This window comes from Glossina fuscipes, unplaced genomic scaffold (genome assembly GCF_014805625.2).
Source record: "Glossina fuscipes isolate IAEA_lab_2018 unplaced genomic scaffold, Yale_Gfus_2 150, whole genome shotgun sequence".
Taxonomy (NCBI): domain Eukaryota; kingdom Metazoa; phylum Arthropoda; class Insecta; order Diptera; family Glossinidae; genus Glossina; species Glossina fuscipes.
The window spans coordinates 1,500,418-1,521,959 of record NW_023998493.1 but is presented as its reverse complement, the minus strand read 5'-3'; the positions used below and the strand labels follow the sequence as shown (position 1 = coordinate 1,521,959).

Sequence of the window (21,542 nt, the reverse complement as noted above, 5' to 3'; positions counted from 1 at the left end):
AGATATGTCCTTGTGCGTTGTTTTCAATTTGTTTGATTGGTATATATACATGCAAAACATTTGTAAATTGCGATAAAGTTCTGTAAAGAGCCCGTAAAGTTAAAGTCCCAACCCGAGCATAGGAATAACGTCTCATTGTGTCAGTCGCCTAAGAAAACATTTTTTAAAGAAATTATTTTTCTTAAAATTTTAAATTACTATTTGTTAGAAATCCATCCGAGATAAAAACTACACAAGTATGTGTTTGTGTAAAGAATATGTAAAATCTTTTTCGATCATTGTCACCAGTGCCTACTCATGGCAGTCTGTAGAGTTCGTCAAAGATTATTCATTTACTTTAACGAGAGATTTTATAGAAATTAGAGTATTTTGTGTTAATGTAGTCTATAAAGAGTGGGACAGAAACGATTATGGTATGGTAGCCAAGAGGGAATTGGATGAATAATTTAATCTGAATTTACCACTACTTTGTATTTCTCAACAAGTTCATAAAACTGTCACAGCTTACAATTATTTTTTTTTTTATTACTTTCCATAAATTTTTTTAGTAAAATTTGCAAATATATGACTTTCATCAAAACAAGAAATGCATGTATATAGTGCATATTAACTAATTTTTTAAATTTTCGATTCAAGTAAAATGCCAAAAGTTGGCAACCCATTCGACTACATCGTAAACCTCATCTAACTTATATATTGTGAAAATTTTCTGTCAAGTAGTTAGTGTAGGAATTCGTTGTGTTCTCTGAAAAAATATTAAAAAATGCAATAAACTGTGAACAATTTGTAACAAATCTGTGCAAAATGGCTACGCAAAAGCCTGGTGAATGGGCTAATTCACTTTTAGCTCGTTTCGAAGATCAGGTTAATGGAATACATTAAAAATTTATTCAAGTATTTAGCATAGATTGCAAAATGAAAAAACGCAAAATATTAAAAGAGAGTGCATTTATCGATTAAAAGCAATCTCTGCGTGACTGAAACGGAGAATAAACAATGACCGAAACAAAACGTTCATTTTTGTTTTGGGAAATTTATTGTTTACATGTGAAATTATGAATGAATAGCGTATTTTATGAATGAAATTGTTTGTATTCAACACGTGTGTTTTGGGATATTTTCGAGGAAGTAACAGAAACGTCTTAAGCATTTCTGTTAAATGGCAAGAAGTAACAGAAACGACCTAAGCATTTCTGTTAAATGGGAAGAAGTGAGAGAGTAGTTTGTTTTGCTAAATTGAATCATACAGGCTTAATCCATATCCAAACAAACAAAAAAAAAAAAATAATAGTTTGTTTTGCGATTTTTCTCAAATAAACTCGGGCTTTACCCTTCGAAGTTAATTATTAATAAAATCTTATTTCTTTTTAATTGATAATCTTTTATAGCTTCCTAATAAATCGGCACGTATGAGTCAAGATCAACTTGTGGGTTGCTTGATACATATATCTCGCTACCGTTTTTCCTTAGTTATATCGGGCTTAACAAAAATGCTTCAACGTGTCAACAACGAAGTATGATTTTAATTTTAATTTTCTTCTAAAGCTCATATACATATATATATATATATATATACATTGACAATTTTAGGCCGTCCAAAGTCGTCACGAACCCGATCGCTGTTATTTCGAATCGACCGTCATTATTCTAACTACTCTGGAGCGTTGTCTGACAAACCAGACTAAGGATACGGCTCGTTTTGAAGAAGCAATGAATGTAAAATTATTATTACGCGAAATAACACAATTTATAGATGTACAAAATGATAATACACCAAATGCCGCCCAGCTTAAATCTTTAGCTTCTAAGGTTCTATTTGCTTTATCACAAAATCATTTCCCCGCAGTATTTAATCGGATATCAGCTCGTATACAAGAGCTTGCCGCTTGTTCTGATGAAAACCCCGATTGCACTGACATCGAGCTGATACAACACATTGATATGGATATGGCGAAGTTGACAAAGTTACTACAAGAAACTATCACAAAATTTCGATCGAAGAGAGCTCCACCTTTAATTCTATTAAATTCTATTGAAAAAGCTATTTGGAACTGGATCGAGTATCATCCGCAAGAATTCCAAGATTTACAACGTGGCTTAAGTCGTGATATATCGACTGGTCTATCGACGTTAGTGAACTATTCAAATCAGATTTGATCTCAATCTTTATCAAAATTGAATCAATTCTAGGTGTTGGGAACCGTTATTAGATTTTATAGAGACTTACAAAGCTGAAAACAAGAAAAGTAAGACAACTGTGTGGCCGTTACAGATGCTGCTGTTAATTTTAAATCCGGTAAGTTTTAATTTTTTTCGAAAAGATGCAATGCGATAAAGCAATGTCGAAACCGTCATGAAGAATATATATATATATATCTTATGTTCTCTGTAAAGCTCTCTTTCGGACGTTGCAAATATTATGACGACATAAATTAAAAATACAGTTGTTGTCCATTTTTAAACTATAATTAAACCCTGGATATGTCGTAGCCCTTGACGAGTACCCTCTTTAAATATCAGTACACACTCTTTTCATTCTCTAGTTGTGATGGATGTGCGGAGCTGCGGAACTGTTAGCTCTGAGTGTGGGGGAAATTTTTCACTTCGCTTATGGACCACATGCATAAGATTAAAGAAAGCGAAAATTGTAATCAATACTTTGATTTTAATCGGATGAGCGCGCTCATACTTTTTTTTTTCAATTTTTTCATTGCAACTATTAAATTGGTGCTAATATTGACATTTAAGAAATTATATACAACAAGTGAAAACACTAAAGTGGGACGAAGCTTAAAGCCCTTGCACCACTTCATTTATTACAGTTATTGATATAACGGCTTTTCAGAGTAAGGCTTTGTATGAGGAGTGGACGAAAAAGTGGTCACTTATGAACCATATTCAAGACCACGTTCGTCGTTGGACCAAATCGCGCCCGTACACCTAATTTCATCAAAATATCTTAAAGATTGCAATCTGTAGGCTGAACACAAGAAATCAGGACAGACAGACGGACAGATAAGATTAAATCCGTGCAAAAAGTGATGCTAAATTGATCGAATCGAATAATAAATAAAAGGTCTAACTCAAGTCCTTCTTGTCGTTGCTTACATCCGCACAATCTTAATGTATCCTCCTACCACAAGTGATGTACTGTATAAAAATATGGAGTAAATTCTCAACGTACCCATTTTTATGCTTAAAGCTGGGGAATTTCAGATCAGAAGCACAGCGAAAGTTTACCCCACATTCATTTCGAAGCTGAGGTGGTGCCGTCTTTTGTTTTACACCATATATTTTCGAGATGACTTGCTTCAGACGTTTGCCCGCTCAAAAATAGAATGTTCCCACTCCACCGCTTGCAGTCTTCTGACAGCCACGAAATTCTTAAGATAAAAATTATCAGATCGTCGGTTTTCAGGATAATAGACTCCAGCGGATGTGAAGTGTCCAAGAGCTACACACGTCGGTATCAAAAATCATCACATTCGCGACAATGTCAGCTCTATTTTAGCCTGCAATTCTCTACAAATCAAATGCAAAGTAGATCTAAGTCACTTGACGTCAATAGCCAATAGAAAAAATTTTTTCGCAGTTAAGTCTTCCAGCGGCATGTCGGAGAAAACTCCTATCATAGCTTCACAATTTGTGCCATTGATAGCTGAGTAAACCAAGGAATATTAGGTTTTGCGGAAATAAAGTACCACTCGGAACAACTCGGCAAATTGAAAATTTTTACATAGGTTCGAGCCATCAGACAGTGAGTTAATCTTGCCAAATAAGAAGGCATCAAAACATTCGTGGTTGCTTCTTACAGCAGATCGGCCGAGATCGTAATCAAAAAAAAAGAAAAGATCCTTGCAATATATACGTTAATATGTTAACTAATTTTGACTGGAAAGGCAAATATCGTGAAATACCAAGATCAAATGAAGATCTTCTCTTCTACAAGATCCACCGTTTCATATCCTTAAACGTGTTTCTGATGTTAACTTCAGCACATTGGAGATTAAGGTGTAAGATGCAGACTCATTTGCAGTCATACATATAAAAAAGTTGATTTAACGATAATCGCAGGGGAGTCATCTGATGACATGATGAAGAGTAGAAAGAGTCAGCTGCGTACCTCATTTTAGGTGCAAAAAATTCAACAACACCAGATATAAATTTCGGATTTTCAATATCAATAACAGCCTGCACGAAACCTCTCCTGCCTGCAACAAAACCCATCGCAACCAGCTAACTGTCTTTATTGAAATTGCTGCCTCTCTTCTAATTTTATATAATTATAAATAAGCATTACGTCTAGTTGTTTTACAAAATCTTATCAATCCCAAAATCTTATCATTCCCGAAATCAATTATTCCTATACAGCTATAGCTTGACATCATCCTTCTCAACTAAACTCCATGGTATTAAAAGCTCATTAAATATATTAGTCTAATTGTTAACAGGCCTATATGTGTACATATATACTGGTTACGTACTCGGACAGTAGAGCCTTTAAGAAGGATTCACAAAATAGCGCTTCACTTTTTAACCTTATAGATAGATAATAGCAACATTATATGTCTATTTGTACAAAACTTTCGATTTATTCGTTAACTTATTAATCCAGGCAAGTTTGGAAGTTACTGTTAACGAATTGCAGCAGGGTGAAAAAGAAAAAGAAAAGCTATCCACTAAAATTCAATCACGGGATAAGGATTTCTCCGCGAAACAATTTGTGGAAAGTGTAAAACGTGGCTTGGGACCTCATTCTCCTTCCAAGCAAGTGACAGAATCGGCAGCTATAACATGTGTTAAACTATGTAAAGCATCGACGTATGTTAACATTAGTGATTCGAATAATGCCATCTTTAAATTGGTTCAATACGTTATCAACGATTTGAAAAGCCTACTTTTTAACCCAGTAAAGCCTTTCTCTCGCGGTCAAGGCTATAATTTTGCTGATGTAGAGCTTATGATTGATTGTTGGGTTTCGTGCTTTCGTATTAATCCTCACAATATAGAGGCTTTAAAAGTTTGCTTAAATCTTAATTCACCACAAGCCTATCATTTCGTGATTGTATGCTCTTTGCTAAGGTATGATATAAAAGTCATGAACAATTTTATTTTATTAATATTTTTGTTAGTTTTTTTCTTTAGGTTGGCGCATATTTACGTTGATTTCCGTTTACAAAATAAAAATCCTTTCCGGATAGTGAATCAGCCTCATTTACCATGGTGGCCGCAAACTGAGGTGGTACACTATCGATCCTCAGAGCTGCGGGCTCTTTTCACTGATACGCTTAACAAGGCCACTCAAGGTTATATAGCGCATACGCCTTTACGTATGATAACATCGCTTACCCTTAAGACAAAAGATACCCAAAAAGGACTTACGCGTTCCGAAGAAGTGCTGGCTCATAAAATGTTGCTCTTACTATTGGTTCGCCTAATACATGCTGATCCTACTTTGCTTTTAAATGTAATTATTCCTTGAGAAAAAACGTATTTATTGTTTTGCTTGCATTTTATTTTCCATTATTTCAGACTCAGGGGAAAGTGGCTCATGAGGTACAGAGTTCTACCTTAGAACTAATTAATGGACTTGTTAGCTTAGTTCATCAACCATCCATGCCAGATGTAGCACAAGAAGCTATGGAAGCTCTATTGGCTTTACATGCAGCTGAAAAAATTGAAATCTGGAATCCGGAAGCTCCGATCAATACATTTTGGGATGTCAGCTCGCAAGTCTTGTTCTCGATTTCTCAGAAACTTATACAGCATCAAATCGCCAATTATACTGATGTACTTAAATGGTTGCGAGAGATTCTTATTTGCCGCAACACATTTCTACAACGTCACAAAGATTATGCTCATGTTGGCAGTCAAATAGCTATCTGCAAGCAAGCCCATATTAAATTAGAGGTCGTGTTTTTTATGTACCTTTGGTCCGTAGATTTAGATGCTGTCTTAACCTCGCTTTCGTGTTTCGGCCTGTTATGCGAAGAAGCTGAAATATGTTGCGGATCTGATGAGCTAACGGTAGCTATGCTTGTGCCTAATTACATGATATATCAAGAATTATCACAACTTTCAGCAGGTATCGAATTCTCGACAGTATATTCATGTATCAATCTTTGTAGATGCATTTTATCAAATTTCCAGCTGCTTCGGATTTTCGTGTTTGTTTTTACGATAGTAGTCATGGAAATGCTTTAAATCGTTTGAATCTTCAAAAGCGTATCATGCAATTACTACGAAAAATAGAACATTGTGTTCATGGCGTGCAGCCGGCTTGGGAAGAGACTTTTAGGTAAGTCCGAGAGGTTTCGATCTCTTTTATAACGCCTTACATGTCATTATTGTTTTTGACTTAGAAACTGGGAGATTATGAGTAAAATGCTACAAACTTATCCCAAATGTAAGACAGATGATGGTCAAGCGGAAATTTTTCATCGTGGTGTAGGAAAACGGAGAGCTAGCCATCAAAGCTCTGAACATGATCTGGAGGAGCAAATTAGCGAATGGGCTAACATGACATGGTTTTTGTTGACTTTAGGTGGAGTATGCTTATTAAAGCGTCGCCAACAAACTGCAACCGCCCAAATACCGCAGCATCCAAATCTATCTACGTTGGGATCTACGCAAGCGAATATAAACAATTATGCGATACAGCAAAAAATAAATTCGCTAACGTGTCAAATAATTCCACAGGCTCATATTCAAGTAGCCTGTCAAGGCTCAATAGGTTCACTAGGCCAAACATCTTTGTATTCATTTTCCAGCTCTTCGAGCTCTGGCCGTGGATCGTTACACCCAAATTCGGCATCGAGTACAACATTGGCACAAGGACCACAGCAGGAAGTACAATATTGTCCAGTTACCCAGTAAGCACAGCATAATATTTTCTTGAACAGTGTTCTAATTATGGAATTTTAATGCATACAGATTCATTGGCCAGCTGCTTCGTTTGCTGGTGTGTAATAATGAAAAAATCGGTTTGAATATTCAGAAGAATGTTAAGGAATTGGTGGGTGAAGAAATGTCCACATACCTATATCCCATACTATTTGAACAAATTAGAGCCATTGTGGAAAAGTTTTTCAATCAACAAGGCCAAGTCAATGTCACGGATATTAATACGCAATTCATTGAGCACACAATTTACATAATGAAATCAATATTGGATCCAAAACCGACTAAAGATGCTAGCATTGAACAACCGTCAACCTCCGAAAACCTGGGAGTTACCAGCATAGAAGGCATTTAAAACTAATTAATTATTATTTCTGTTTTACTTAGAATGTATTTAATTTTTTTTTATTAATTTTTTACGTACGCATATGAATCTATTGCTTTCTAACATTTATCACTACTAGACCAGTTTTTTATTTGCAAATATTTTAAACGCGGTTCAGTTAACGTAAAAAATATCTCTGCTCACAGTTGCATGGAATTATTGCTTCAATCTTAATTCCTGGCTAGTAATTTCTAAGAATTAAATATCTTTTTTCCAACTTCCTTTTCATGAAGGTATGATGTTAGGCATAGTTCGTTATGTTAGACATTTGGATATGACCGTTTATGCGATACGCATTAAAACAAAACTATGTCAACTTGTTGAAGTGATGATGAAACGCCGAGATGATTTGGCTTTTCGCCAGGAAATGAAATTTCGTAATAAATTAGTTGAATATTTAACCGATTGGGTAATGGGCACTTCTCACCAAATAGCACCACCTAGTTCGGCTGATGCTTCCTTGATAACTAAGTACTAGCTATTGAATTAAAATTTGTATCGGTTTTTAAAGAAATTTAATTCTTTAGCACGTCCTTGATATTTCGAGATTTGGATCAGGCATGTATGGAGGCAGTTGCTGCCTTACTACGTGGATTACCTTTGCAACCTGAGGAATCGGATCGTGGTGACTTAATGGATGCCAAAAGTGCTCTGTTTCTAAAGTAAACTCTACAGCTCTTTTTTTCAAAATTTTTATAAATAATTATTTAAATCTGTAGATATTTTATCTTATTCATGAATCTGTTAAACGACTGTATCGACAGTTCAGAAGCTGAAAAAGAGCTTAGCAACGCGCCTTTATTACCACCTCGTCCACGGATGGCAGCTGGGAAATTAACAGCTTTACGAAATGCAACGATACAAGCTATGTCCAACCTCTTGGGAGCTAACATTGACTCAGGCTTTTTGCACTCTATCGATTTAGGCTACAATCCTGATTTACAAACGCGGGCAGCCTTTATGGAAGTGCTGACCCAAATTCTACAACAAGGCACCGAATTTGATACTCTGGCTGAAACTGTTTTAGCCGATCGTTTTGAACAATTGGTGCAATTGGTCACAATGATCAGCGACAAAGGCGAACTACCTATCGCCATGGCTTTGGCAAATGTTGTAACAACCGCACAAATGGATGAATTGGCTCGAGTTCTGGTGACCTTATTCGATGCTAAACATTTACTGTCGCCACTCTTATGGAATATGTTCTATCGTGAGGTGGAGGTTTCGGATTGTATGCAAACATTGTTTCGTGGAAACTCGTTGGGAAGCAAAATTATGGCTTTTTGCTTCAAAATATATGGTTCCAGTTATCTACAAATACTGTTAGAGCCTCTAATCAAATCGTTATTGGATAGTCCTAACACTTGTTTTGAAGTTGATCCTGCCCGGTAAGAATTTTAACGACTTTACTTTGGGTATATTATAGGGAAAAACTTGTGAACATTTCTAGCTTGGAACCGGGAAATGATTTACATGCAAATCGCCAAAACCTTATTGCTCTTACCCAAAAAGTATTTGATGCTATTATTAATTCAGCAGATCGTTTTCCTCCACAACTACGATCCATGTGTCACTGCTTGTATCAGGTGCTGAGTAAACGTTTTCCGAATCTTTTGCAAAATAATATTGGAGCGGTAGGGACAGTAATTTTTCTTAGGTTTATAAATCCCGCCATAGGTAATGGAAATTTAAATATCACTCATTTTGCAATTAATAAAATATGCCCAAATTTACAGTCTCTCCACAAGAACTGGGTGTTGTAGGTAAGCAGGTACCTAATTCCGTGAAACGAGGACTCATGTTGATGTCAAAAATTCTGCAAAACATTGCAAATCACGTGGAATTTTCCAAGGAACAGCACATGCTTTGCTTTAATGATTTTTTAAGAGAACATTTTGAAGCTGGTCGGCGTTTCTTTATACAGATTGCTTCAGATTGTGAAACTGTAGACCAAGCATCGCACAGCATGAGTTTTATATCAGATGCCAACGTTTTAGCACTACACCGCCTTTTGTGGACACATCAGGAAAAAATTGGTGATTATTTATCAAGCAGTCGCGATCACAAAGCTGTAGGTAGACGACCATTCGACAAAATGGCCACATTGCTAGCATATCTTGGACCACCCGAACATAAGCCTGTTGATTCTCAGTGAGTTTATGACTTAATTAAATGGCTTGCCAGTTTCTAAACAAAAAAAATATGATCACCTAGCATGATGTTTTCTTCATATCCCCGCTGGAGTTCCATAGATATGTCTTCGACGAATTTCGAAGAAATAATGGTCAAACATCAAATGCATGAGAAAGAAGAATTCAAGACTTTAAAATCGATGAACATATTCTATCAAGCGGGCACTAGTAAATCAGGTTATCCCGTTTTCTATTACATTGCACGCCGATACAAGTATATTCGAAAAGAAATCAAACAAAACTAAAATTTACCTTCTTGATTACAATTTTATAAATTTGATTTCAGGATTGGTGAAACTAATGGTGATCTACTCATATATCACGTTATATTGACGCTTAAACCATTCTGTCACTCACCATTCGAAGTCGTCATTGATTTTACGCATGTGAACTCTGATAACCGTTTTCGCACCGAGTTCTTGCAAAAATGGTTCTACGTTCTACCATCAGTAGCTTACGAAAACGTTCATGCCGTTTATATATACAATTGCAATTCTTGGGTCCGCGAATACACTAAGTTTCACGATCGTATACTGGCTCCCCTTAAGGTTTGTTCGAATATCTTTTCAATTAGATGAGGTTTGTTTGATAAACAATGTTATTTAATCCATAGGGCAATCGAAAATTAATGTTTCTTGATTTCCCAAACAAATTGAATGAGTTCATTGAACCTGATCAGCAAAAACTTCCGGGGGCTACGTTGTCGTTAGATGAAGACTTGAAAGTGTTCATTAATGCTTTGAAGCTTAGCCACAAGGATACCAAAGTTGCCATTAAGGTTGGTCCAACCGCCTTGCAAATATCTTCAGCGGAAAAGACTAAAGTGTTATCACACTCTGTCTTGTTGAACGATGTTTACTACGCTTCAGAAATTGAAGAAGTCTGTTTAGTTGATGATAATCAGTTCACCTTGTCTATAGCGAACGAAAGCGTCCAATTAAGTTTTATACACAATGATTGTGATAACATTGTGCAGGCCATTATTCATATTCGGAATCGTTGGGAATTGAGTCAACCAGATTCGGTAACAGTTCACCAAAAGATTAGGCCTATAGATGTGCCAGGAACTTTATTAAATATGGCATTGCTTAATTTGGGATCAGCTGATCCAAACTTACGTACGGCTGCTTACAATTTATTGTGCGCTCTAACAGGCACTTTTGACTTGAAAATTGAAGGCCAACTGCTTGAGACCCAGGGCTTATGTATACCATCAAATAATACTATCTTCATAAAATCCGTTAGCGAAAAATTGGCTACAAATGAACCACATTTAACTTTGCAATTTCTAGACGAATGCATACGAGGCTTTCAACGCAGCACAATTGAACTTAAACACTTGTGCTTGGAATATATGACACCATGGTTAAAAAATTTAGTAAAATTCTGCAAATCGAACGATGATGCCAAAAAGAAAAAAGTATCAGAAATTCTAGATAAACTTATCTGTTTAACCATCGAACAAAAAGAAATGTATCCGTCTATACAGGCGAAAATCTGGGGTTCGGTGGGACAAATTCCGGAATTAATTGACATGGTTTTGGATAACTTCTTACATAAATCCATCACTTATGGCCTAGGGTCACAGCAAGTTGAAATAATGGCCGATACTGCGGTGGCCTTAGCCTCAGCAAACGTGCAACTAGTTTCCAAAAAAGTGATAACGCGTATGTGCCGTGTTATGGATAAAACTTGCACAAATCCTACTCAATATTTGGAACAGCATATGATGTGGGACGATATAGCCATATTAGGGCGGTATCTGCTAATGCTTTCGTTTAACAATTGCTTAGATGTAGCAACGCATCTACCGTACCTTTTCCATACAATAACCTTTCTGGTGAGCTTTAAGCGACTGCTGATTATGTCTTCTTCATTATTTCATTTTCATTAATAATATTATCGCCTAGGTTTGTTCGGGCTCGTTATCTATGCGAGCATCTACGCATGGCTTAGTTATTAATATCATTCATTCTTTATGTACTTGCACAAAACCGACCTTCTCCGAAGAAGCTCAGCGGGTCTTGCGTTTGTCGTTAGATGAATTTTCTTTACCAAAATTTTATTTACTGTTCGGGATTAGCAAAGTGAAGTCGGCCGCAGTTACAGCCTTTCGTTCAAGTTGTCGTCATCCACCTGATAAATGGCTGGGCAACGAACGGGTCGCACAACCTTTGCCCTCCGACCGTGAACGCCTGTCATTGCCTTCTTTAGAAGTTATCACTGATGCTTTGCTTGAAATTATGGAGGCTTGCATGCGCGATGTACCTGATTGCCAATGGTTGCCTACATGGAATTCTTTGGCACGTAGTTTTGCTTTCTGTTATAATCCGGCGTTGCAACCACGAGCCTTAATTGTCTTTGGTTGTATTAGTAAAAGTGTTACGGATCAAGAAGTTAAGCAATTGCTGCGTATTTTGGTTAAAGCTTTAGAGTCTTTTAATGACATTATACTAATCGAGGCATTGGTAATGTGTTTGACCCGCATACAACCTCTGTTGCGTCTGGTACGTTTTATACACATTTTTTAAAGTTATAAATTGCCAATGAAATGTATTCAACAATTTCAGGAATCTCCCATACATCGAGCTCTATTTTGGGTAGCAATATCCGTTCTGCAATTAGACGAAGTGACTTTGTACGGAGCTGGTTTAGCGTTATTGGAGCAAAATTTACATACATTGAAATCTCAAGGTTGTTTCGATAATGCCAACATTGCTGATGTCATGATGAACACACGAGAGAAGTTGGAATGGCACTTTAAACAATTGGATCATGCTGTCGGTCTGTCATTTCGCAGTAATTTTCACTTTGCTCTTGTTGGTCATTTAATAAAGGTTTCGTTTACATTTATATATATTTATTTTCTTAAAAACATAGACATATTTTTTGTTCTAGGGATTTCGTCATCCAACGCCAACCACCGTTTCAAGAACGGCGCGAGTTTTAATTATGCTGTTGGGTATTATAGCTAAGCCTTTACGCCGGGATAAATTTGAAGTAACCCCAGACAGCGTGGCCTATTTGACAGCATTGGTTGCTGTCTCCGAGGAGGTTCGATCACGTTGTCATGTAAAGCATGCTCTACCCCGTTGGCCCGCTGAGTTGGTGAATACTACGGAAAATGGAGAAATATCCAGTAATGGTTTCCAAAATGTAAGCTAAGCTTCAACGATTTTTTAACGAAACCTTTGAGAACTTTTGTAATTTATTTAGCAACTGGGTAGTATGCCTCTTTCGCGACGACAAAAATCTTGGGACATACTGGATCAGACAGCTATGATTTTCGCCCGACAACATAAAATACCTGTTCCTCAGGTATATACTTTAGCAATAGCAATTATATATATAAATATACGCTTTTACAAAGTATTTCAACCTATATATGAGTGCTATGCCGCTTCACATGCATTTTCATATCTTCTCATCCTAGTTCATATCGTACCGTACTTTTACGTTTGGCAAATTCTTTCTTTGGACTCTAAAGGTTATATTACTATGTGTTTCAACCTTTGTTTTGTGTTTTTTTTTTCTTGTGGAATGCGTAATATATCAATTAGGGCGAATAGAGTAGAGTAGGTTTACATTAGGCATATATTTGAAGCTCTTCGGTATAATTGATTTGGCCATGTCATTACTTGCACCAGAAAAGTTTTATACTCCTATCCTTTACAGGTTTATCGCTTTTTTTTTCAAACCTGTTCCTGCAGAAAACATTTGCTAAATTGAAACAGAAAACCATTGTTAGGCTCGATACATTTTGCGAGCTGCCAAGTAAAGCGATCTGCGGATCGAGAAATTCAAACATCATAATACTCCATCTCTTACCAAAAACCTATGACGTATTTTGTTCGGCTTTTACACAATTTCATTCAGATTATAGGAATGATATCAATCTATCCACAAGAAAATTTAAATTTCCACTTAATTTTCTAATTTACTCGTTAATAAATAGGAGCGTCCAGGAAAAATGTCGAAAATACTTACATATCATGGGGATTGTCTCTACAAATAACCACGTGTTATTCGGTAAAATGTGCCCCTTTGTGAAATTTTTGCCTACGAAACTATGTCCTTAATAATGGTCTTATAAATTCTTTGGCTTGTCAAACAACAGACAAACGGGTGGCTTTTATATTATTTGAATGTTAGCAAACAAAATATTTGATTGTATTTGTTTAAAAGAATTTTTTTTAAATGTTGCAACATTTTGACACAATTTTCCAAATTTTTAATTGGTTTTGAAAAAGTTCGCATGTAATTTATGTTCTTCTGCAAGAAAAAATGAAAGTTTGACAACCATAAAAAAATTCATTTAGCAAGGCTTTAATGTTAGCCAAACATTGTCTAAGAGGATTTGAAAGTCTATATGTAAGGTAAAAGCATTGCAAAGAAGTGCTAAAATGGGCGAAACTCCTAGATAGATGCTATGTTATAGTAGCGTGTAAATGGTGGCGAATTGGCGAAGACTCCAATAAGGAATCTGTCATAATCATTAAATACTTAGTTTGAAATACTTTTTTTTTTGGGTGACCACCATTTAGAAACGCTTGCTATCAATTTTTTTGCGTGAACGTTTGCTGGGTTTAAATCTCAAATGCGGTAGGATTTATTTTCGTAGTCATGGCTATAGTGAGTGCTCCGTCGGTAAAGGCATAAGAATTACTGATTGGGCATATACTCGCTTGCACAAACCGCCTACCTATTCCTTTCTCTATATTCACTTCTTTCTGGCCGTCACCGCGTTGCCCGACCAGGGAACATTCCTGAGTTATTGCTCATCTTCAAAAAAAAAAGACGGGCAAATTTATAAAAAAAAATGGTTGTCTATAAATTTTTGGCATTAAATGACAAGCAAGCCTTTGAAAACAGTGTGAAATGACCCGACTAGGCAACGGTTGAAGTTTTAATTCTTTTTTTAGTTCTTTTTTAGGTATATTGAAGAATACAATTTAGCAAAAGTAGGTGTAGAAAAAAATTTGGTTTATAATGAAGAATTTTCAGTTAGTTTGAAAAATCAAGGGATCGTTATATGTACATTTAACAATTTACTGTAATTTGGTGTATAAAAGTTGTTGAATAAACATTTCTACATTGTTTTTTCCTCTTCTCTTAATATTGCTCTGTATTAACATATTCTCATCTTATCCACTTGTATGTACCTCCACATATGTCATATAAATATATACGTACATGCCTGTTAATTAATTTTTGTATTGTTGTTTAACATTCATACACATCATATATATATATGATTTGTGTTAATTTTCAAAATTTAATAAATTCTCTATTCACTTGTAATTTACTTTTAAAATGCTACTGCCCTACACAAACCTCTCTTTTTTTAATTGACTTTAATTTTGATTTTAACATAATATCTCGAAATTTCCGTAATAAAACTTTATAAAATTAAACCTTTCAATTAAAGAACGTTCGAGTTTTATTTAAAACTCAACGCTCCTTCTCAGTACCGACAACTAAAGAACCGAAAAGCTCAAGCTCAAGCGCCATCGAAGAACGCCAGGTACAAAAATCTACTTTTTTAATTTCTTTAGAACTGTTTCAATTTTGCTTAGTTTTTATTTTTATGCTTACTATATACTTTTGCCGGACTTTAGATCTTTTTTATACACTCTGTATTTAAATAGGACTCAATGAATTGCATCAGCACTAACTGGCACTTAAAAAATATAATGCACGCTAGTCGGCTTGAAATCGTTGACAATTTTATTAATATTCCACAAGATTTAAAGTCTTTTTGTGCAATTTTGTAGTCACAGTTGATCTGCCGTTTAAAGTGTAAAATTAATTTAATTGAAAGATCAGCATTAATCATAGGCCGAAAATCCCCCTTAAGGAATTTACATTAATATCAAATTATGTTTATTTTTCGCAGGAACGTGGATCACGTACTTCAGTTTCCAATGAATCAAACGTCTTATTAGATCCGGAAGTGTTGCCGGATCTATCCATACAAGCTTTAGTCTTGACTGTTTTGGCCACTTTAGTTAAATACTCATCGGATGAAAATGAAACACGTGTTCTCTATCAGTATTTGGCCGAAGGTTCAGTAGTGTTTCCTAAAGTTTTTCCAGTAATGTAAGTTGTGCGTTAATAAAATTGTCGCCTATTCCTGAATTTGAACTTTTTTTTAATAGCCATTCACTACTCGATCAAAAGATTAATAATATTCTATCTGTGTCACATGATCAAGTCGTTCTTAATTCTGTTCAAAGCATTATACAGAACATGTTGGCCAGCGAAGATCCGTCACAACAACAACTGCATTTTTTACAAAGTTGCGGTTTTGGCGGTTTATGGCGTTTTGCCGGTCCTTTTACGAGATATAATATAATGGGAGAATCATCGGAGTTGTTTGTAAATTGTTTAGAAGCCATGGTTGAAACATGCTTGCCAAGTGATGATGCTATGGCGGTGCCGCCTTCGCCACGACCCTACAATCTTAGTTCCAGCTTGAGTAGTCTAACTTTAGGATCGCCTACAGATAAAGGTTAAAGCTCGTTAAACGTATTTATATGTATAAATTTGTGCACAACCACACCACATTTTTTAATTTGCTTGTGTGTAATATGTATATAAAATAATGTAAATACGCTTTCAAACGGCTCGCAATTGCTGGTAGCTCTAAGGTAAATTCAGCTTTAATTAGATACGTACAAAATGAGGGCCTTTTTTGTCTAATTAAAAAAAAAAGTTGTATGTCAGTTAAGTCTTTAGATTTAGATCAGAGTACATTTGTATTTACGAAAAAATCAGATGATATGCTTGCAGCTATATATAGTGAAATTAATTTGTCTTAAAACAATATCTCAAACACTGGATATTTACGGATCAGTCTTACGCAATTACACATAATACAAATATTTATGCTTAAGTAATAGTTTGCATAAGAGAGCAAAAACAACTTAATAATTGGCGTATTTTAAAACGAAAAATGGCTGTTATATAGGATAGAGTATTCAATATTGGAAGGAGAAAGAATTTGGATGTACTTACGCGTGCCGCTTAGTTCCATTTTTTTGTTTGACTTCATGTTTTTGGTCAGTTTTTAGCCTTCTAATCGGTTCGAGAAAATTCTGGTGTTCTTTTATGCTGAACGCTGCCCAAGACTAGAATTCAAAAGTGGTAAAACCAGATAATCTGAGAACTATGTGAATCATAACACAATTTGTTTATAAATTAGAAAATTATGTGACATATTGCTCTAACGAGTAAACAAGCGGTTAAGAAAATCGGTAACATCTGAATTGTGACGTCGTCTTGTAAAAAACGTTGGACATTGGCATCAGTTTGTTAAATACCCCAAGTTACAGGCCAATTACCAGTAGCCCAGCGAACGAATGAACGCCGGGATAGAGATAGTAATGATGAAGCACTTATTGGATTGTGATATATCTTGCAAAAATTAAGAAACTGCATCATAGCTACTCTGAAAATCAAAAGCAACAGCTAAATATGTATTCGAATTTAGGCGCCTCAGACTATAACAACTTAGGCGAAAATTATCTCCATTCCAATGATGTTTTGATCAAAACGGTTTGGCTTGGGCTTGGGAATGGGGGACGCAGTTACATCGATATTCTTAAGTTGTCATAGGAAAAGTATGTTCCTTTTTTTTATTAATATAAGCGTTTTCTCAGACAAAAGCGACTTGGAACTGACCCATACATGGCATATTTTTAGAAAATAGTGTTATACTTGGAAATTTTTTTGTTTCTTCACCCTGCTTAAAGCTAGTGTTATCCCTAACAAAATAAATGCCGACATCAGAAAAGCTTCAATGACGAAATACAAAATCGCACTGCTTCCACATTGACCAAATTCTGAGATCCTTGGTACGTGTTATAAATCTTTAAATGGCTGCTATGATAATTCACGTTTTTCGGTAACACCATCGCGTACATAATCGATATTATTAATTGTAGAACAAAACTAGGCATCGTGTAACGCTTAAATGTAGAAACAAAAAATGTAAGCAAAATCAAAAAGGGACAAAGCTATCTGAGATCCTTCCACCGAAAACAGAGTCATCATAAAAAATGAAATTTTTTGCATTAAATTTGTTATCAACCATATCGTGTTTTCCTAGTGTAAGTGTGGTGTAAAGCGTGGCTGACAGAACTTCTTAAAACTTCTACATACATATATATATATATATATGTGTACATATATGCGTGTGTATATAATATAAAAGCGTATTTTCATTAGAATCAAATCTACAAAAAAAAAAAAAAAAAAAAAAACTTAGCAGCATTACCCCACTGCTTTGTGAAAATCATTTAAGTATTCAGTTACTCAATGTATATAAAAGCAAAAGTTGTAAAATACGTATACTACGATGATTTGAATGTGATTATACATTTATAAAAGAGAATATGCATATATACATATGAATTTTTATTTGTTTTTGTATCCCATAGCTTTCTCATCGGAATCATTAGATCATGACAATTTCGGCGGCAGTGTTAATTCACTACGTCGAGCATCATACAGTAAGGCACGTGCTAAACATCGAATTAATGACAGTCCATCCCATTAAAAATATAAACTATAAAAACTTCTAACGTTCAACCACCTTGAAATTTCGATAAATTCATAAAAGAAAAATCGAATAAAAGATCCCGTACCTAAGTAACGTACCACCGTTGTTAATGTTAAGCGCGTTTTTTGGAAATCCCCCATGCATTAAAGCACACGCCGACACACGTCAAGTGAAATTCATTTAAATATTCCAAAGCATTATAATTACAACAGCACTTATATAATAATAATAATAATAATATAGTAACAACGTAGAAGTAATGCAAACCGACTATTTAAATACCCTGCACTAAATATAATAGAAGTGAAACTAAGTAACATTTATTGTATAAGGCGTTTATTTAAGTATTGTAGTTACGTTTTGACAAATTTATATACACCCACCACCAATTGACGTGATTTTAGTGCATATTCGCTTTGCCATTCAATCTTTAAATTTTCGAATTATCCCATTTTAGTTTGGTACATAGAGAATTTTTAAATTAATTGCCATATTTTTTTATTTCAAGGTTGCACCGAGTTCAACACGAAATTGCATGCACTATTTAATAATCTATCTACCGCTTGTTACAACTTTTCTTGATTTCTTGGGCAATAGACATGTATTCCTGTGTACATATATACATATACATAAATATATACATACTTACATATATATACATACATACATATACACAACGTATATATATATATATATATATATATATACATACATATACACAACGTATATATATATATACATATGTTTGTATATATGCATATTACTATATGTATATATGTATATTAATATATGTATATATATGTATATTTCTATATCTATATATATATTACTGTGTATATATATTCCTAGGCCCAAAAAAGACTCATTTTTTGAGACAATTTACGAGTCATGTACCAACTGGCCAGAATATTCTGCCGTGATCAAAATTTATGCCAACTACAGGCAGTAATATATGCAGCAGGTGGTCGGATGTTATCCGCTTTTCCATCTAAACGATTTTTACGTTTCTTTGGTTGATTTAGTATTCTTTTCCAAGAAAACTTCTATTTTATGAATATTACATTAATTTTCGCACCAAATATCTCGTAATCTTCATCAAATATTTGACGTATGGATTAGTTATCTCTGCTTGGCCGTCCCGATTGCAAAATTTTTTCTTCGAGGTCTTGATGTATAGCCTCTTTTTTACGAAGACTTCTTAAACGTATTTTTTCTAAAATAATTTAGATAGATCCGTTATTAATTTCAATCGCTAGAATCATACCGAGATGTTTCTGTAATCAATCAACCCTTCTATTATTAGGCCAGATAACTTCTTTACCATGCATTTTCGTGGTCCGCCTTAGAGTGAATAAGAATTTATTCAATACTGAACGTTAGTAAGATCGAATTGAACCTCCTAAATGTGTTTCTTGTAATGTTTCTCTTTCTGTTGACCATTTTTTTTTTCCGAATGTCGTTTACCAAAAATTAACGAACCTCTTGAAAGGCTTCTTGACTTTTCTATAACAGACATGATTCCCATAAATCTTACACAACACTCTTGATATCTAAATTATATTTTGTTCATTATCTCAATTTCTTTAGTTACACTCGTTTCTTCTTTACTCTTGTAATTATTTACTTATCATTGTGACTTTGCATCACTTTCGCTAGTTAACACCTACAGGCGCATATGGCCTAGTTATCCGGCTCTTAAAGCATATTTTGTAAATTTGTTCATAGACTATACGCAAAATAAGTAAATTAGACTGGTATAGACTAAGACAGAATAATATCTCGGGTGTATTTTCTCTTCTTCCACCGTGAAAGAGATTATGGATAGAAAAAAAACTCGTTTTATCTTTTTAACGAAGGGTTTTAATTTCCTCTGCCTTGTGGTCTGTGTCCTTCAGCTCTTTTTCTGAATGAAAACAGAAAACGAACTCCACTGAGGTGTCGTATTGAGGAGTGGGATGTGGTGAGGGATCAGTTATTTTTCCTTCTTTTCATAACTTAATTGTAATCGGATCATGATGTGTCTTTGAATCACATTTGAACTTAAACTTATGTATATGTATAGCTTGTTTAAATATGTAAACGAATTTAAGATATAACATTTTAATTAACTCCAGTATTCTGACAAGTGGTTGATTCTCCCAGATTTAATTCATCGTAAAAGCACATGGTGCGATTAGGGTTAACCCTGTGTGTGGCAAAATTTGTAAAATTTTGTAGATAGCGTTCGACTCGACTACAAGCGATGGCAGAATATTTTTTCTTGAAAAATTGTTAGCCGTTAAATATAACATTATTTTCTTAATTCTTTTTGGTATTCCTTTTCCTTTATAGAATTTGGACTTATTCGCAATTAAAAAAACCAAAGAACTTTAAGAGAAAGCAAAGTATAATCATTTATATGGGCGACTTCAAATAAACTTTAATACGAAATTTAGTTCAATCAAATATTCAGGATGAAAAGCAGGCTGGCACGTGTATAATTAGTAAGAGCATGAGGTGGTGGGTAACTAAGGTCAACCACAAGCACATATAGCGTTCTTTCTTTGCACTTTTTTTATTATTTCATACTCGTTTTGCGCTACACTTTCTTTTTTTACTCTTAGTTATATTGATTCACAACTAATTTTATCTGTATTTCCGGATCTAGCCAATCGCTGATCTCTATTCTTAATGTAATCACCTATTAACGGGTAGCTTTGTATGTTTGTGCTTTATTAATAACTCAATTGCTAGATAATTAAAACATGGTCAAGGAAATGAGAAAATGACTAAAACGACTTAAATGAATTTCTCGAGCTGTAAACACTCAACTTTATTCAACCCCTTGATCAGACTTTTAACTTCACTTAAATTGTATAAAGCACAACTTTCATAACATACATGTACTACACTATAAATAATCAAATAAGTAAGAATATAATAACTTGTATTTAAACGAATATCGCTGTTATATATAAAATATTCCATAATAGTTTAATACTTTTAAAAATACTTTTGTTCCTATGATGCGGTTTCTATTCTATATAGTAGTAGAGTGCTTTTAATATGAGAAAAGGTTGCGCATTCAAGGTTTTGGAGAAAGGAACCGCTTTAACAATTGACAGACGAAGTAAAATGGAAATGTAACATTTTAACGCACGTATGTATAGATGAATAGAACATTCATCAATTAAGCTGATTATAACCATCAAAAACGCCCTACTTTTAAATAAATTTTAAGTAGAATGCATGCACCATCTTTTACAAAATCACTCTCTTAAACTAGATTAATTGAAGAGTAAAATTTTATTATTAACATGTTATACTTGGTGTAGATTTTATTGGACGTTGATTAAATAAAAATTTAAAATTTTACTTAAACTAACCGAAAAGAAGGATTTCCCTAAAGCTTTTAATTAAGAGTTTGCAATAAATCAGCTTCTTAACAAAGTCGTTGAACAGTACTCATAAATACGCATCAGCACCTGATTATTATTTTATTCGCCTATAAATAAATATAAAT

At 34.6% G+C, this 21,542-nt stretch overlaps 1 protein-coding gene across 3 annotated transcripts; it reads left to right on the top strand.

Annotated features, from left to right (window-relative positions):
- The first annotated feature begins 804 nt into the window (after positions 1-804).
- LOC119641467 (neurofibromin) lies at positions 805-18,654 on the top strand. Of its 3 annotated transcripts, XM_038040171.1 has the most exons (26): positions 805-864; positions 1,389-1,514; positions 1,591-2,129; positions 2,191-2,296; positions 4,616-5,082; positions 5,146-5,467; positions 5,533-6,085; positions 6,151-6,298; positions 6,363-6,872; positions 6,934-7,247; positions 7,519-7,756; positions 7,813-7,947; positions 8,005-8,673; positions 8,736-8,962; positions 9,022-9,436; positions 9,500-9,691; positions 9,764-10,025; positions 10,091-11,317; positions 11,388-11,984; positions 12,048-12,314; positions 12,376-12,633; positions 12,694-12,795; positions 14,906-15,001; positions 15,374-15,576; positions 15,636-15,988; positions 17,919-18,654. In XM_038040171.1, the coding sequence occupies exons 1-26, from the start codon at positions 805-807 to the stop codon at positions 18,035-18,037; spliced, it is 8,505 nt and encodes a 2,834-aa protein (XP_037896099.1). In that variant the 3' UTR covers positions 18,038-18,654. The 3 variants fall into 3 exon arrangements, with proteins under 3 accessions (XP_037896099.1, XP_037896100.1, XP_037896102.1); XM_038040172.1 differs by lacking the exon at positions 14,906-15,001; XM_038040174.1 differs by lacking the exons at positions 14,906-15,001; positions 15,374-15,576; positions 15,636-15,988 and having other exon boundaries at positions 17,919-18,035.
- Positions 18,655-21,542: the final 2,888 nt, after the last annotated feature.

Excerpts from the sequence above, each read along its gene's own strand:
- LOC119641467 (XM_038040171.1), top strand. The coding sequence starts at position 805 with ATGGCTACGCAAAAGCCTGGTGAATGGGCTAATTCACTTTTAGCTCGT. Across the intron at positions 2,130-2,190 it reads ATATCGACTGGTCTATCGAC|GTGTTGGGAACCGTTATTAG; the intron begins GTTAGTGAACTA and ends AATCAATTCTAG. Across the intron at positions 7,948-8,004 it reads AAAAGTGCTCTGTTTCTAAA|ATATTTTATCTTATTCATGA; the intron begins GTAAACTCTACA and ends TTAAATCTGTAG.